The sequence below is a fragment of the Anabas testudineus genome, chromosome 16 (genome assembly GCF_900324465.2).
Source record: "Anabas testudineus chromosome 16, fAnaTes1.2, whole genome shotgun sequence".
NCBI classification, from domain to species: domain Eukaryota; kingdom Metazoa; phylum Chordata; class Actinopteri; order Anabantiformes; family Anabantidae; genus Anabas; species Anabas testudineus.
Window position 1 is genome coordinate 8322438 of NC_046625.1, and position 17955 is coordinate 8340392.

Sequence of the window (17955 nt, forward strand, 5' to 3'; positions counted from 1 at the left end):
ATTCAGTACAAATTAGATTAGATTAGATTTATAAAGGACATTCTTGGATTTCGTCACACTTTTATTTTTTGATCGCTCACAGAAATGTCAGAAAGCAAATAAATTGTGACACATCAACAAAAACAATCTGCAAAATGCAAGAAATGGTTTATACTGTATAGATTTTTAAGATATTAGCAAAACAGTCTCATTACAATGTCCACTCACATGCAGCAACATGATACTATTTTCTCATAAACATGTTCAAATTTAACTTTGTTCGTCAAAGAAGATTAGATTTGAAAGTTTATAATTACTCCTGGAAAGCCTTTTGTTTTATGCATTTGGAGGCCTTAAGGGTAGATAACGTTTTTTTAGTTACACAAAGAAGTTTACTACACAAAAAATATATATTATTTTTAAGTGTGAACCTTGTGGCGAGATTATCTCGTCAAATGGCTTTTTTTGAAGTCAAACATTTTCACTCTATTAATCTTAAATGTATGAAGCTGATTAAACAACATATTGTCAAAACACCAAAACTCTAAATACAGGCTATGTGAAACATAAATTCAAAATGTCTGCATACAAAAAAAAACATCGCACACTTTAAGTTTAAGCGCTCATAACAGACTCAGGACTCTCGCTTTCTTCTTTCGCTTTGCTTTAAGGTTTCTCCAGCTGGATCTCTTCTTCTTCCTCAATAATGTTGCAGACATCCTGGTATGGGCCATGTGCCTGGGATCGTTGAATCTGATCATATGTGGTGCAACAATCATCTAGATTTAGCCCCTAGTGCAAGACATAAGGAAGATAAATATTAAGTAAACACAGAAAAATCAATAAACCATATTTGTGTTTAATTGATCGGTAGCACAAGATAACATGTTCATTCATATCTTCCTTCCTATTTTCACAAACTTGCTTCCACTAGTATTTATCAAATCCTTGCCATGACTTGTGTGACTCATCTAATTCAAGATTACCTGATAAATATTTTCTTCTTCCTTCTGGATTTTCTTTTTCTCCAGTGCATTTACTTTCTTGGACTGTGAAAAGTAAACAGAAGTTGATAAAGCTATGAAATGGTGCAACCTCCCACCAAGGAAGGCAAGAAACGTGAGAAACCCTGTGGCTCTATGTGGTATGAACACTGAGGGCAGGGCTGTCTTAAGATCACTTTACACGTGTTGGTACATTCGCCCTCACTTCTATGTCAGTGCTATAGGTCAAGGTTAGGTGACAGATCAATGTGCTGTAATGTGCAGTCGGTCATAATAATGTGACCTTCTGACCTTGAAGAGGAGGTTGGCAGAAGGCAGCAGCACACACAGCAGCAGTAAGATTCCTTCACCTGTCAGGATCTTGTTCTTGGTGTTTTCACTGAGGTTTATTGTTTTGTCCAGTGGTTCTAGAGTTCAGAGGTGAAACAAATCAAACAGCAGTTGTGTCTTCAGCTGTTCACACACAAACACAACATACCTTTGTAGCATGTGTGAGTGAACATTGCAATAAGAAGATTGATATGTTGTATAACTCTTCTGTTTAGTTTAAAGAAAACAGTCAAACATATAAGAGAAATGGAAAAAAACAACTGGAAGTTTTGTTAGGAAAAGGTTAATTAATGCGGGTTATCTCACTCGTGCAAATCTGCTATGTGTAATAAGATTATGATGTAAAATGGAATTTTAGTGTGACAAATGCCTCCACACAAGCTTGATTGCTACTTGATCTAATCTTGGTGCTATTTAAAGTAAATATCTGGGCAGCACACTGTAATGAGACTATCCTAATGACGCAAAGATTAACTAAGCTGCAATATGCAAGGATGCTGCCCTTCACAGCTCTGGAATAGACGATGGTTAAATGGATTTATGGCTTACAAGGTGACAACACTGCTCAGAGCTCACTTGATTACAACCTGCCATGTAACATATATAACACACCTATACAATATACAATGAGCCAACACACAGACATTTATATACTCACTGTAGATTTGCAGGTAGGTTCCATGTGTTAAGATGTCTTCATTATACTTCAACTGACACTGATAGAGTCCAGAATCATTCAGCTTCACTGACTCAAGTTTTAGGTAACCACACTGGCTTACATCCTTTCCTTGTGCAGTTCCATTTTTTATATGTTTTGGACCTATCATTTTCTTGTCACTCTGAAATGATCTGACCCAAGTATATTTCACTGACTTCTTTGTCGTGAAGCAACATTTCAGCACCACCTCTTCAGAAACCTGGACCCTCATATAGGGATCGTCTGACTCTAAAGTCACGTCATCCTGACTAATGGCCACTGTGAAAGAAATATGTAAAAAATTAAACACAGAATTTCACAAAGAATTTAACTATGATTGTATAACATATTGATATATAATTACTGTAAGTTGCATAACACAAAATAAAATTAGCTGTTAAAGTAAAGCACAATTAGGCAAAAACAACAGCACAGCCATCTGCTCTGACAGGAAATGTGGTTCACTGAAGCAGAAAAGCTCAAAAGAGATCAACGTGAAAAAATACCAACAAAAAACAGAAGAACACAAAAGTTTAACAGAACAAATACATATATTTATAAACAAATTCTGGACTGACATAATTATTTTTAACAAAATAGAGAAACACAACACATATAAACACTTACATAAGACTGTTGCAGATATTTAGTGCATTGGAATTGGTTTTACTCACCTTCAGAGCAGAAGAGAACAAAGATTAGAAGTATCCCCATGTTTTCCACAAATGTTCCCATTTTTTCACAAATGTGCAAAATATAATAACTCTCAATTTACTTAAGGCAAAATACGTCAACGACGACCAAGTGTTCACTGTTGTAATGACACACTGATGTCTTGCTTTCGTCTTGTCAGGATTTCCACTTGAATGGCTTTGTACCTCCCAACATTTGCATAATAGTTATATCTGCATGTATGTGTATTATAGATACAATAAAATAAAGAAGAACAAAAGTATGCAAAGAGTGAAGGGGTCTGACTATTTTGGTCTGAAACCACTGTACTGTAAATTTCCTGTGACTTAAAAAAAACAAAAACAGTTCATACTGTATATTTAAAAAGGGTTATACAGGTACAGAAATTAACAAAAGTAAAATCCTATACATTTAACATTGTACTGCTTTCACAGCATGTAGCCATAGTAACACCTAACGAAGCATTACAAGTATATTAAAATGATAACGGTCTCAAAAAAGAGGCAAAAACAGGTATTTGTTTCCCCAATTTATTTAAAAAATGAAGATTTTAAAAAACAGAACGTACCACAATTTTCCTTATGTATACATCATTAAAGAGCCTCTTACACAATAGAAATCAAAACCCAAATACACAGTATAATTCTTGCATATTTATAGTTTATACTGTGGATACACAAGGTGGCAGATGACCGTATGAAAGAGCCAGCGTCTTTTTTTCTATACAGGACACCTGCTGGCAGAGATGGCAGAAAGTTAAAATCCTATTGCTGTAATGGAGATGGACAAAAAAAAAACTGTTCACTCTTGGCCAAGTTCATAAAAATTTAAAACAGCCCCCAAAATCATCAGAATCCCACGATGATCCCTCAATGTTTATTAGTCATTTGGTCAGTGTCTCTCACTGTCTGAGGTCCACATATACAACAGTCCATCATAACAACAGTGATTGTGTTTGTAGACTTATGAGCCCTTTATGAAGCAAACTCGATCATCAGAACAAGGCACCACTCTATAAATACATTTTCTATACATCTAGGTATCTGTATATAGAATACATGAGCGCAGCTGCAGAGAGAGAACAACAAGTGCCTGCAATAGTCATTCAATCAGTTACAAGTGAAGGAGCCGCTGTACGCTGGCTTTAACCTACTGACTACTGCAGTTTAAAATTAAAAAATTCCTGGTTGGATTAATTATTTCAGTATAAACCACTGAAAAGCTGGCTAGTCACGGCACTCCAAAGAATATGTCACGGTTATAATATTTGCATAACAGTTAAGTTTGTTCATGTGCAGACAAATTACAGACAAGTCTTGTCTCTCTCATGATTACAGCACAATGCATAGTCCATAATTACAAAAGCTTCTCTGAAAAACAATGGAAAAAAAAAGACAAAAACTTCCCCAACCCCTATAATCAATTCAAATGCACAACAATATGCGGTAAAATTGTGCAGTAGGAAAAAAGTGATCATGCCATCGCAAGTGGTGAGCGTGTTTTCATGAGTTGCTAATGAGCTTGATTAAACATAAGTGGAGTGGGTATCTGATTTATACTTTCTTAAAACTTTTTGTCTTATGTACAATTTCTAAGATACTGACGTGGAGAGAAGATAGAAATCATTTAGACACTTGCGACACTGAAGTGACTTCTGGCACTACCATTTGCCTAATTTCCTACTGAGGTTCAGTAGAGTTACAGGGGACATAACGTTGTTCTGGCAACAACAATGGTTACAGTACTATAAGAGTGACACTGGGGTGAGAATGCAGTTCTCCTTCCTCCAACCCTTTAACATTTGCTTTGTATGCTCATCTGGCTTCACTGTCTTGTTGTTTTTGTCCTTTTCTGCTACTGGAAGTCCCATGTGTTCAATTTAGCACCAGAGGTGTTAACAGTACTTGGTCTCTCAACCTAAATCCAAGTCAGAACAGCAGAGCTTGTGGCAGTCATACAGGCTTAAAGTTAGCGACACTCAAAAGATACTGACAACAACTTCTACAATAACTCCTTGGCGTATATAGAAGAAATCACAGATCTGCAGATTCTGTTTGGGTTTGTTTTGTTTTGCTGATGTTTTGTTCATCTTTGACCTTTTACAACCTATTTACTTCAATTGCAACATTTTGGAGTTTTGGAGAGAATTATAGCTTGTGTGAGAATATAATGGTGCTCTGTTATGTCTTTGGTCCTGTGTGCCAAAAATTCCAAACAATGTCGGAATAAAATAAAAAGGCAAAGTTCAATCTTCATAACAACATTGCTACCAGGGAAGAATAGACATTTTGCACTAATAGCATTGTAAATCTAATGTCATATAATACACTCTATAACCCCGTCTTGAATCAGCATTTTGGATCAGGAGCTGTAGATTCTTTCTGGGGGAAGATGCTGCAGAAATTATGCTGGCACTGAACGCCCTTTGTGAAGACTAGGCCCTCAGTGTTTGTAGGTGTATGTGTGTGTGTGTCTACAAATCCTAATCTAATGTTGTCTACACATTTTGTCTTATATATCAACAACAACCTCTGAACGCACTTCCCAGTCTTCGTCACTCTCCGCCTCGATCTCTGTTGCACATTCTACATTTACCTTCTTGTGTTTTGTCTTTTGTCTAACACATCTTTTCTCTTTTGCCCCAGCACGGTAACAGTTTCAATGGGGTGAGGCAACTCACTGACCTGACTCAGATGAATAAATAAAAGCAGTGCATACCAACATGTCTCCATTATTATCTATTGTGCCACTATTTATAAATGTTTCTATGTGACGTGATTAATGTAAGAACCAAAGTTGTCCTTAATTAAAACCTTTGTAACACACATACATACACTTGCTTGCATGCATTTTTGTAATAATGAGAGCCACCTACATAAAGCCTGATAGAATAATGTTAATATATTTTGCAAAAACAGTGTGGGTAACTTGTTTGGATAAATAAAAGTGCATCTCTGAGATACTTTGGCATAGACAACAAATGGCAGCATATACTGTTTCAGCAGTAGTATTTAAATACATCTTCCAATGCTACATTGGCTCCTTAAGAGTTACATCTGGTAAAGCTAATTTGGCAAGCAACTATAGGATTCTTTCATTACTGTACATCTGCTATTGGCAATAATTAGAAATTATTATTTTCTACTGTGCATGTCTCTGGTGTGCGTATGTGTGTTACAGCAGATTGCAATCTCTACATTTTGTTAGGCAGCGTCTCTCTCACAGCAAAATATTGCTCCTATTTTTGGCACCACTCTGCAAATCCAACCTCCCACTCAAAAAGTAGGATGTCTCGTTTTTGTTATTGTATACTTCTTTAACAAGCATGCACTCAAACAGACACACACATACACACACCTCCCATGTCCCATCACTGAACCACTGCAACTGTGCACAGATTCCTTAACCCCCACCCCCCTCTTTTGTCAGACAGGAAATGTTCTGCTAGGCTGCAAACGACTGTGACACAAACAAATAGAAGCAGCAATGATCCAGGTATGACTTATGAAGGTTTAGCAATTTTCAGGGAAGCCTCTGAAAGTCACTCTTGCACTCCAGAACAGCACCAGTAAAAATCTAAAGAGAGGAGAATAACATGTTACGTTAATGAAACTGATGACGATGATGATGACAAGGCTGTAATCTAATAATCTTTGTGTCCATCACACTTTTGAGATGAGACCTTTTAGATTTGAACCTCAGAGGTTTCTTACTTCTGAAACTAAACTTGCACTTGATGAATGTTGACAGTTAATTGGATACTTATATTATTCATTACCATTGTTTCATTTTAATAGCTATATTGATATCTCACCTAGTGGCCAGCAGGCGGCATGAAGCTGTCTTATTGGAAGTTACCCATCTGCAGGGAGAACTTGGAAAGGGCCTCCTGCAGCCTGTGGTGCTCATCTTCTACCGTCTGTAACACACAAAATCAATATCACCTTAGGAACACAGATCTCTCTCACACACACAAAATTCAACTGCCTCCTCTTAACATCTCTTAATGTCTCTCTTGTTGTTTCTCTGACACATTGCAAGCGCTGGACATAATAGCCATTTTTAGAGAAGTCCAATTTTACAAGGCAATTTTCAGCCAAGCAATAGCAGCAGTGGTTAAATGGTTTTTTTATTCTCTCGTTTCTCTTTTGTGCCATTTTGGCCCCATTTGTCCTACACAGCTCGTTCCTTACTTGAGTTATCCACTGTGAAATCCTTGATGCCCAACTGAGTCTCTTTCCACTGAGCTCCCATCTTCTGTTATCTCTCCTCTTCATCTGCCCCTGTCATACTACCTACACAGTTTTCTCTATATTCTCTTCTATCCCTGTCTCTGTGTTATCCTCCCCTCACCTGTAATCTCTTTAGCTTTTCCTCCAGGCTGGTGAGCCTCCTGCACACTTCCTCCAACCTCTCCTGAGACAACACTAAGGGTGCACTGATGCTCCTCTCCTCTTCTTCTTTTGTCCCTTCGCCTTCTTTTTCAAAAGAGTTATCATTCTCCACCTCTGCCCCTTTGTCGGAGGTCTGGTTTTCTCCTGTGAACACAAAGAGTCAATTTAATGTGTCATGTGTGGCAAGAGATAGGGTAACATTTAACATGAGTATAAGCTTGAATTTAAGGCTTCCTGGTGACTATAACTAAAGTAAGTAATTTTGAGATTTTGCGTGAATATATTTTGTTAATGAGAGAGGTAAAAAAGCAATAAGCATCGGTCTTTTAATCTCTGAAAGAAACAGAATAACTTTCAAACTTTTCCCTTTAAAAACACACAGACCCACCTGTTGACTGACAGCTACTATCTAAATCTTGACTGGACTTCTCCGTTTGCTCCTCTCCGTTTTCTTCATCAGCCTGTGAGTCTTCTGATAGACTGATGCTGCCGACCAACAGCCTTTTCAGCGACATGACTAAGGGAAGAGACAGATTCAGTGCTTTCATTAGGAATACAGACAAGCTACAATGAAAGCTTAGAAAGATAAGACACACAGTTATAAAGAATCATCCACAGAAGCACAAGGAAAACTCTATTCACCTTCATCCAAAGCACTGCTGGCCACCTTCTCCTGAGCGCAGTTTGAGTGGCCTATCAAGTCGAAACCTTTGTCTGACAGGAAATCAATCAGCATGTGCCTTGGGTCTGAAGGCTTGTCATCCATCAAACTGTCCTTGTCTTGATCTAGAGACAGATACAAGGCTTAACTTTGGATCAAGCTTTCAGAAATGTGTTACAAAAAAAAAATCTGACTATTTATTAACAGCTGATAAAGCACCGCAGCCTCACCAATGCTGCTTTTCAAACTTCCATTCTCAGTCGGGCTCAAAGGGGCAGTCAGCCTGATGGAGAGAAAATGACAAAAGAAATTAGATATTTTGAGATGAGTAAACTTTGACAAGCGAATATATCTTGGTCTCAGACGTGTGAATGCACAAAGACACTTACGTTACGGGACTAAACGGAGCTCCTCCACCTGAAAGGGGCAGCGGCAATGGCAACAGCAACCTATTGCTGGTTACACCACTCTTCTTCAGATCATCTACTGCTGTCTTTATCACTTCAGTCCAGCTAAAATACAGATGCATATATAAGATTACAACTCATCCCATTGTTTCTTTGCTGGAACAAACATGAGTAATTGTGTATTTCTCATTGACACTCACATTTTCCTCTCGCCAATGGATTGAGCCACTAGTTCATAGATCTGAGCACCACTGTCCCAGGTAAATATCACATAGAAGGCCTTTTGATCTAAAAGAAAAGGCAAAAAAATGCAGGAAGATTTTGTGACACTGATTCCGCAATGCTAGTGACTTGAACAATTTTGACTGTGGCTAACCTGTGGCCACGTCACGGAGAAAGACCGAATCCAGCTTGATAATAGGGCTCAGCATTTGCTTGCCCTCCTGCACGGCATTGGTGCTCTTGCTCTGGCATTTGAGAATCAACTTGTCATCTTGCTTCTGTAGGAGCACCAGCAGGTCCGCAAGCAACACACACTGCACCTCTGAGAGACAGGGAAGAGAGGGATTGGGTCAGAGGATACGACAGTAGAAGACAGGACAGAACAGCACCCCTGTTATTTGTCTTATCAATTCCTCCTTGGTAATTTTTTATGCCTGAAGGCTTCTTACCTATAAATTGTTTATATTGTATAAATTTACATTTATTTACTTTTAACTCCACATGAAGTGTACACATCCATTTATCTAATGATGTGTGAGTGGAAAATGTTTTTCCCCTTATAAAAAAAAAAAAAAAGTTTGGCTGTATTAGAATGATCTGTCATTTCCATTATTGAATTCATGCAGATAAACAAATAATCATTTCACACTCAGAAAAGTACATTAAATATTTGATACATTTGCAGATAACTGGAAGCAGATAAATCTTGTTGAGTAAATGCAAATATTCCTTCTATATTTTATGTTTCTTCAGCACTGCTCAGAAAGCAAAGCACCCATAATGCCTTTCGGTTTACATGTAATGTACACTTCAAGTGCATTTACCAATTGCTTTCTCTTTTGTGACTCTCCAGATCACCGGGCCTTCATAAACCATCTTCCTTTGAGTTAGGTCAATGCTCTACAGAAGACAGAGGGAGAATAATGAGAATATCTGCAAAGGGCACATGGGAGTGTGCAAACAGGCATTGTTGAAAGAATCTTACCTTATATTCAGTATAGAGCTCATTACTTGGTTTGAGCCCTGATGTGTCCAATCTACGCTGATAGTCCTTCAGAGTCTAGGAACACAGACAGAAATTAGGGGTCAGACAGAGGACAGACAGCACAGCCCTGAAGTAGAAGGAGTCTAACAAGCAGAGGCCTTCAGAGGTCTCAAGATGAATTTACTCTAGCTGGTACTCAATCACCACATAACGGTGCGTTGAGTGATTGATTATGTGTTTCTCACCAATAGATTCTCCATTCCTTTGACCTCCTCGTTGACATGGTTGAGGATCTTTCTGCAGCAATCTGCGCTCTGCTGGACCCTCTCCTTCTCTTTTGAGTCCTCTGTGGAAATGGAGAAAGCACAGATTTGAAAGTTTAAAGTCAAACAAAAGCAATAAATCTGCGAAGATTCTGGGACATACCGTAACTGATTGATTTTGCTGAATTTGGTTCACAAACAGACTCAAAACAAACACACACCTGTGTTCTTTGCAATATTCTCCAGAAGCAGTGGATACTTGGTTAGTCTCTGCATCTCTATAGGAATAATGTCTTTAAGCTGCAACCTGCGGCACTGAGGTCTACTCTCGGCTTCCTGGTATTAAAACACACATACACAGTCAGAATGGGAAACATGTTTGCGACCACTTATGTCTTTGTGCGTGTATCCAAACCTTTAAAAATGTCAAATTGATTGTGTGTGCATCTTACCTGTATGAATGCATTGAAACGTGTGTCTTTCTTTTGCTTGGTCTTGATCTGGTCCAAAGCCCATGACTGGTGACTGCAGAAACGAGCTGTCAGTTTCTGGAACCAATCCCCCTCTGTACCTCCAAACTGGAACACACCATGCTTTATTTAGACACTGAGTTCTGCTAGTCAGAAGTAAAGAATTAGAGGAATAAAGATATATAAAAGAAAAACTAATATAAAAGTGTAATTGTTATAACTAACATTCCATTATCTCGCAATAGTTGTTAAACCGACAGAATCAGACTTTGCCTTTAACATAATAACCACATTATATCAAATTAACTTGCCAGGATGCCAGTACAAGATAATAATGACTCACCCTGTTGAGCACTGTGGTGCTGATGGATTTCACAATGAAGTTGTCTTCCAATCGCAGTTTCTTCAGGTTCTCATAAAAGTTATCTGGATTCAGGTAAATAAACAATTTTTTTTATGAGCCGTTTCTTTGCAGGCACCAACCAACAGTCTGAAAGGTACTGATGAAGACAGCACTGTATTCTGACCAACACTGTACTTTGTCTACATCCTGTCAATTTGTTTGTGATTTCTGTATAAATTGATGTTCACAAGTTTCATCTATCACTGGCAACAACAATTTAAAAAACACAACAAGGAGCTTCAGAGCTTAAATTAATTTCAGTGCACACAAAATTCGCTGCAAAATGGTTTGGTTGTGTGGAAGGAGAGGACTAACTTCATGTGTGTTACTATGGTAGCACGCCCACACAGTCCATCAGTAAAAGTTTGCAAAAGCACTTACAGTGCATTTCAATGATCTCGTCCAGGTTTGGAAAGACGGCGGCAATCTCCTGGGAGGTGAGGAGCTCCTCTCTCTCCAGAGGTTTAGAGAAGACCACCTGAAGGACACTGAGCATTCGCACATGGGCATGCTCTGTTGCAAACAACTCTAAAAGATAGAGAGAAGGTACAATGTGTGAAAAGGTAAAAAGACTATCAAAAGATATCGTTCATACAGCAACATTATTTTATCTGTTTTAGTTCTCTTCTCCTCACCATTGATGACCTCTTGCCTCTTGGTCTCCTTCTTGCTGAGGCTGGACAGAGCTTCAGGGGAAGCCAGCTCCCGCCAGTTAGGTGGGTCCTGCTCAAACTCCAGGAGCCGTGGCTCCATCTCCTCTACCTGTGGGGAAGAGCTGGTTGGGGATTGACCAGGTGCTTCAGGAAGTGCAATTGACCCCTCGAGACTGATAAATACAAGAAGTGGGAGAAGCATAAGTTTTGACTGGTTAGCAACACCTAAAACTAATGTGACCCATGTGACTATAAAGTGATATGACAAACAGTCTGGCAGCAAAACTGGAGGTTGTTGAAAAATAGCAGGTGGCTGCATTTCTAATTGTAAACCAGGCATGTTCTATCAATCTATCCATTTCTTGTTTGTACAGTATATACAGTTGCAAGAAAAAGTATGTGATTACGTGGACTTTTGCATGAATTGGTCACAAAATGTGCTCTGATATTCATCTAAGTTACAACAAAACAAAAACACTGTCTGCTTAATATAATACTACACAAACATTATGTCATTTTACAGAGGGGATGAGGTTTTGATGTTGGTGTGCTGTGCCTTTTTTTCTCCACACATAGTGTTGTGTGTTTTTTTCCAAACAACTGAATTTTGGTTTCATCATTTTGCCAGTAGTGCTGTGGAACATCCAGGTGCTCTTTTGCAAACTTCAAACAACAGCAATGGCCTCCTCCATGGTGTCCTCCCATGTACTCCATTCTTGTTTAATTTTTCCTTATTGTAGAGGTGTCAACAAAAATGTTAGCATGTGCGAGAGATTTCTGTAGGTCTTTAGCTGACACTCTAGGATTCTTCTTTACCTCATTCAGCATTCTGTGCTGTGCTCTTGAAGTCATTCTGCATTTGTAGACAGTCTTACTGTGGACACGTGAACATCAATGCTTTTGGAGATACTTTTGTAACCCTTTCCAGCTTCATGCAAGTCAAGAATTCTTGACTTCTGAGAGCTCTTTTCTGTGAGGCATGGTTCACATCAGGCAGTGCTTCTTGAAACCAGTAGACCCAAGACTGGTGTGTGTTATTAAAGGGCAGGACAGCTTTCAGCAACACATCCAATATCATCACACTGACTGGACTCAAGGGTGGCTCACTCCTGGCTCCAATTAGCTCTCGAGAAGTCATAGGGTTCACATACTTTTTCCACACTGCACTGTGAATGTTTACATGTTATGTTAAATAAAAACATGAAAACATATGTTTGTGTAGTATTATTTTAAGCAGACTGTGTTTTTCTAATGTTGTGACATTTTATGACCAATTCATGCAAAAGTCCACGTAGTCCCGAAAGGGTTCACATACTTTTTCTTGCAACTGCGTAAAGTAGAACTTTAATGTTAAGATGGATACTGTTTTGCAAAATCATCTTGGCCGGTATGTATAGCTTAGAATGACAAATAAAAATGATATACAAAAATAACGATGGACACAGTAACCTTCAAATTATTCACTTATTACTATGATATTAATTAATTACCTAAAATATACAATTCTACCATTTTATTTGCTTATTTTCACCTTTTTCTAGCATTTTTGCTACACCACTCTTTGGTTTTACATTGACAGTTGCATTTAGTCATTTTGTCTGAAAACAGCGGACGACTAAACCTCCATGATGACAGTTTTTGAACAACAGCTGCAGCTGAAACTCCACCAAATGATCTATACTGACCCAAATCAATAATCATTTCTCTGAAGAGCTAAGTGCCTGGCCTCTCATTAAAAAGAGGAGTTGTTAGTAAACTGTAGAGCTGTTACTCACTTCTTCAAATGTGTCTGATGGGCAATAGTAAGTCAGTAAGTTTGTCAGCTTGACACATGCCCTAAAAAATATCTTGCACTTCTCCACATTAACCAATCAACTGAACGTTACCTCCAAAGTGATCTACCAGAGATTTCTGAATCAATTTGAATTTTTTCCATTTATTTTACCATTCATGTTTTCTGGTTATTTCAGGACTCCTGCACTGTTATGTCTGACATCCTATCTGTCCCTGCTGTGCACCTCTCCAACCAGAGAGGCTTTAAAAGGGGTTTTGCCTATCTTACGGATGGAGATGCTGGGGGCTGAGCGGGGCAGGTGATGTTGGCATTGTAGAAGGTGGCTGCAGGTCCACATCACTACGGGAACGGGACTGTTTGCTCCGGGAAGAGCCACGGCGACGAGAGGAGTGCCGATCCACACGAGCACTCTCACTACGTGCCACTTTCCTACTGTAAGGAGGGAAGGTGGGAGAGGATGGGGGAGGAATGAAAAAGGATTTTGGAAGAAAATGGGACAGAAGGAGAAGAACATGGAAAGAAATGCAAGAAAGGATTTATGGATAAGAAAAAAGGAAAACAAGGAGGAGAAAGAGAAAACAAGAACAAAAATATAGAAGTAGTAAACATGCCACACAATAAAATTAAGAGAAGGGATACCAAAAGAAAAGAATAATAAGATTGTGTAAAGTCATTTACAGTCAGTGTTAAATCACATCAACAAAAGATGGAGAAAGACAGAAAATTTAATATGCATGACATATGGCATGCATATATTGATTTGACAATGAAACAGAGTTTCCTTCATTTACTGCAGACATGGCAGAACTTGAATTAATTACTTGGAACCAATCTACAACAGTATGTTAAGAAAGTAGCCATGCATTGCTTCTATATATCGTACTGTATGTACCAACATTTTTCAATTAAGCCAACTTAAATACTCATTTATATCTCAACAGTTCTTCAACGTCACACAACTAAAAATAATCCAAATGATCTCAACAATCAAGCCAACTCGAATTCCTTCACAAGCACATTCGAATACTTAGCCATGTGTTTGTGTTATGTATCAGGAGCACAGGGCATGTATTGTGTGTATGTGGGGGTTGTTTGTTGTGTGTGTATGTATGTGATATGTGATCAGCATAAGGCCTGAAGCATGTCCATGACTCTGTCACGGCGCTGACACCCACCTTGTCTTCCGTCTGTAAAAACACGGGACACCACATCGTTACACACCTGCCTTTATAAATCCGCCACAGTAACAACCATAACATGCAAATGAACACCCCAGTCATAATATTCTAAAATAAAGGCTCAAACCGCTGTCTGAGTAGCATGCTGAATACGATGCCAAAGCCCCTGGAACAACATGTAACCACACACACGATGTGTGCAGTGACAAGCAGGACAAACAATGGGTCCTGGCCACAACAAATGCAGACATCTTGACAAGCACATGGGACGATATACAAGCACAGATTAGCTACAAGGCAAAGTTACAAATCCTCACATTCTTTAAAGCTTTGGACAAAGTTGAAACAAAATATAGTCATTTCTATTAAATACCACTTAAATACCAAACCTGTTTACTGAGTATAAAGTTTCATCTTCATCGGTTATCAGTGCCATATACACATAACAATCTAGAAGAAAGCACCAGTGTCAGTATGTCTCTGAAAACACAACAAGTATTGCACAAAAACACCTCTATGCGACAAAAAACTGCAATAAAGCTACGTAGTAAATATTAGGAGATGCAGACACAAGACCCACTGAACAACACAAATGGATGTAGTTATATTAGGAGAGCACACATGCAATTGTGAAGAAGAACAAGGAGAAAGAAAGGACACATAGGAGAGAGAAGGACTGGAAGGGAAACTGGGTCCAAGTTCACCTGGTGAGGGTCCTTCTCAAAACTGCAGGCTCTGTTAGCTAGCGAGCAACGGGCAGCATGGCAAAAGCTAGCGCACAGCAGGGACAGACTGCTGGGGGAGTCTTACCACGCTCCCTCAGCCTGAGTGCTTGCGACATGTTTCGCTTTCCCCTTCTCCCCTGATCATTGAATCTATAGACTATCTATAGTCTTAACACTGAACACCTCCCATACAATCTAATTATAATCCGATTACAATCTCTAATCCTTTAAGTGCTGTCTCACTGAGCCAGTACACTGCAGTTTCAATCCCACTCCCTAGATACTGTTCTCTTTATAACTCCAACCTCCTCACCTCTCTTTCTCCATATTTTCCTCTGTGGGAATGTCACTGGTTAAGATGGGCTCCCCGATGGTCAGCCCACCTGCTAGCCCTACAGGCGACATATCACCCCCGTCTGTCTGGGGTGGAGGCTCTAAACGATTCCTTGAAAGACCTGGAGGATTGGAAGATCGGGCAAGAAGAAAAAAATCAAGTTTTATTTATTGCATATTGTTTGTAGAAGGAATTATCTGGTGCTTTCCAGACTTCACACAACACAGTGGTCAGAGAGCTGACTTACCATCACTGTGCACAGTGTCAGTGCTGTTGGTGGTGCTGATGTTGTTGACTGAGCCATCAGTGATCTCTACCCCAGGCAGTGCAGGAGGGGCTGGACTAGGAGCATGTTTCTTGATGGAGATGGAAGTGCCTGAAGGCTCAGACAGGGAGCCTCTGCCAGGAGCTAGACCCTTGCGCTCTTGAGTCACTTTTTCCTTTTCCGCTGAAGAAGCACAAGCGTACAACAAGTTTAGCTGAGCTGAACAATACAGATGCATAAAAACCAACCTCAAAGCACTTTATTCAGAAAAAAAGGGACAAAGATGAAAGACAGACAGGAGGAGTATGGTGCAATCAGGCCCTCTGAGGTAGGTTTACGGTTAGTTTGGTACAAGACAACATCCACAACCCTGGATATGAAATAAGTGAGTAAAGTGGGAAGTTTTCTTATGAATACACACAAAAGAGTACAATCACCCTGAAACACAGAATCAACTAAACAATGCCCACATTCCCTCCCAGTTTGATTTGGGACATGCATACATGCTTATGGGTTGATTAGTAGGGAGGTGACTATTCTACAGATAAAAAGAGGGGTGGGAACTCTGGACCACTAGTACCTTCAGGTTCCAACTTAGGTTTGACCTCAGCTGTAACAGCAAAGAACGGCAAGACAACATGTTCTCATAACCAATATATAAAGATATTTAGAATAGTTATAAAATGTCACTTTAACAATACATTTTTATAAATATTTTTTAAATGTGTAGTCAGACATTGTCAGTGTAATAGAGTTCATGTGTAATGTAGGCATAAAAGCCGATACATACTACTATTGCCTCCAATCCAACTGGGAATACCAGGAAACACCCCTCTGGGCTTGGCCTTTGTGGATTCCTCCTTCTTATTCTGAAAAGATACCACAAAAAGAAGTCAAATCTAAGGGGTACAAAAAGGGAAATGCTATCCTACATAGGCTTGATTAGAACAGTGAAGTGTCTTTATTGACCAGTCTGATTGCCGGGGGTGGGGGGTGTTTACCTTTCCCAGTTGTCTCTTGAAGAAGCCCCCTCTGGACTTCTTACTGTCAACTGCCCTGGTTTTCACCCCAAGGTGCTTCATATAGAAGACCACAGCTGAAAAGATGGATTGGCTAGAGGAACAATTTAATAAATATGTTAACATACAATATTATCTAGTTTTTGTTCATATTTATGCATTTTCAATTAATAAATATGAACATATAAATGTACAGTTATGTAAAATCCCGGTAATGCACGGACAAAATGAATAAGTATAAGTAAAAAGTATTTCAGTTTAAGTTTAAGTTATGTGTCTAGTTTCTAGTGTCACTGATGGTAAGGCTGAGCAAATAAAGTGCATCACTACTGAGGAGGAAATAACAAGAACGAAAAGTAGGGAGGTGGCGTGTTGAAGATGCCTAGAAATAGAAAAGGAGGAGCTGAAAAGAACTGGGGAGGAGAAAAAGATGTAACACAAAAAGGAGGAGGAGGAGGAGGAGAGAATAAAGATGAAAACGTTGCTATGGGAGGAGCCTCTGAGGATGTGCACACAACAAAAGCACAAGTGTCTCTCACCACCAGTTACTGCACAGTTTTACAGAGCATACTGTACTGTTTCTCATTATCAATAAATTACATATATATATATATATATATATATATATATATATATATATATATATATATATATACACACACACACACACACACACACACACACACACACACACACACACACACACACACACACACTTGTCTCTAGAGCAGCTCAAGTGAAACACGTTTTCTAACATTATTGTTAATAGTACATTTAAACCAGTATGCAAAAATCTGGTATACTGACCACACCCTGGCTAAGAAAAAGCATGAATAAGTGAAATCAGCTCCAAGCCCTAAAAAGAACATGCAAACATTTTAAGTTAAAAAACTTAACTCACCATTTTTCCTCGTCTGAGACAATTGTAGGTCTGAAAGAAAAGAGACAGTTGTCAGTGACATTACTGCTGCAGAGGAAACAAACAGTGTCACTGCTCCTGAAGCATCAAACTCACCTCTTCCTTTTAAGTAGCATTTTTCCTTTCTCTTGCTCGACTGATTACCAACTGTTTTTTGGGTCGGTGAAATCTGAAGTGGCTAAGCTTTTCCTGAACCAACTCAAAGCTGACTGCAATATTATTGTGTTCAGAGCAGAAGCTATTAAACATATTCTAAAACTTGCAAAAAATAAGAAAAAAAAATTGAAATTCAGAAAAGTGAGAGATGCATCAAAAGCTGCACCTCTGCTGCTCTAACTATTGAAAAATGCAAATTGTAAATTTGCAAATAATTCTAACTATTGTCTCCACACTTTCTGAAGTAAATCACTAAAACCTAATCTCCTCTGGTTTGTCTCTTCAACAAGCTGTCTGCAAAGGGAATCCAAAGTCGAAAACACTCCAGCACAGCGGAAATGTCTATTTAACCATGTTTTTGTCTGATGCAACATGCAGGCAAGACTGTGGAAATTGGATACTG

At 38.9% G+C, this 17955-nt stretch overlaps 2 protein-coding genes across 7 annotated transcripts in view; both read right to left on the reverse strand.

The window, feature by feature from the left end:
- Positions 1-57: 57 nt before the first annotated feature.
- On the reverse strand, positions 58-2825 carry cd79a (CD79a molecule, immunoglobulin-associated alpha). Its single transcript, XM_026370281.1, has 5 exons — positions 2685-2825; positions 1972-2289; positions 1275-1390; positions 966-1028; positions 58-771 (listed from the first exon to the last, which is right to left on the reverse strand). Exons 1-5 carry the CDS (start codon positions 2743-2745, stop codon positions 646-648), a joined length of 684 nt encoding a protein of 227 aa, XP_026226066.1. The 5' UTR covers positions 2746-2825; the 3' UTR covers positions 58-645.
- Positions 2826-3219: 394 nt separating this feature from the next.
- arhgef1b (Rho guanine nucleotide exchange factor (GEF) 1b) overlaps positions 3220-17955 on the reverse strand; it is a 35315-nt gene continuing 20579 nt past the window's right edge. For 2 of the 6 annotated variants that reach the window (XM_026370102.1, XM_026370104.1), the window contains exons 8-32: positions 17379-17408; positions 16460-16571; positions 16249-16327; positions 16039-16068; positions 15441-15641; positions 15173-15314; positions 14132-14143; positions 13224-13388; positions 11144-11334; positions 10890-11036; positions 10449-10531; positions 10088-10213; positions 9857-9971; positions 9618-9718; positions 9373-9447; positions 9212-9287; positions 8542-8709; positions 8366-8453; positions 8148-8270; positions 7989-8041; positions 7740-7883; positions 7486-7614; positions 7057-7241; positions 6518-6622; positions 3220-6279 (exon numbers count right to left, since the gene is read on the reverse strand). In XM_026370102.1, coding sequence (XP_026225887.1) covers positions 6548-6622; positions 7057-7241; positions 7486-7614; positions 7740-7883; positions 7989-8041; positions 8148-8270; positions 8366-8453; positions 8542-8709; positions 9212-9287; positions 9373-9447; positions 9618-9718; positions 9857-9971; positions 10088-10213; positions 10449-10531; positions 10890-11036; positions 11144-11334; positions 13224-13388; positions 14132-14143; positions 15173-15314; positions 15441-15641; positions 16039-16068; positions 16249-16327; positions 16460-16571; positions 17379-17408 — 2650 coding nt within the window. In that variant the 3' untranslated portion in view covers positions 3220-6279; positions 6518-6547. Of the gene's footprint in view, positions 6280-6517; positions 6623-7056; positions 7242-7485; positions 7615-7739; positions 7884-7988; positions 8042-8147; positions 8271-8365; positions 8454-8541; positions 8710-9211; positions 9288-9372; positions 9448-9617; positions 9719-9856; positions 9972-10087; positions 10214-10448; positions 10532-10889; positions 11037-11143; positions 11335-13223; positions 13389-14131; positions 14144-15172; positions 15315-15440; positions 15642-16038; positions 16069-16248; positions 16328-16459; positions 16572-17378; positions 17409-17492; positions 17637-17955 lie in introns of those variants that run through there. The other 4 variants (XM_026370108.1, XM_026370106.1, XM_026370105.1 and 1 more) reach the window with 4 other exon arrangements.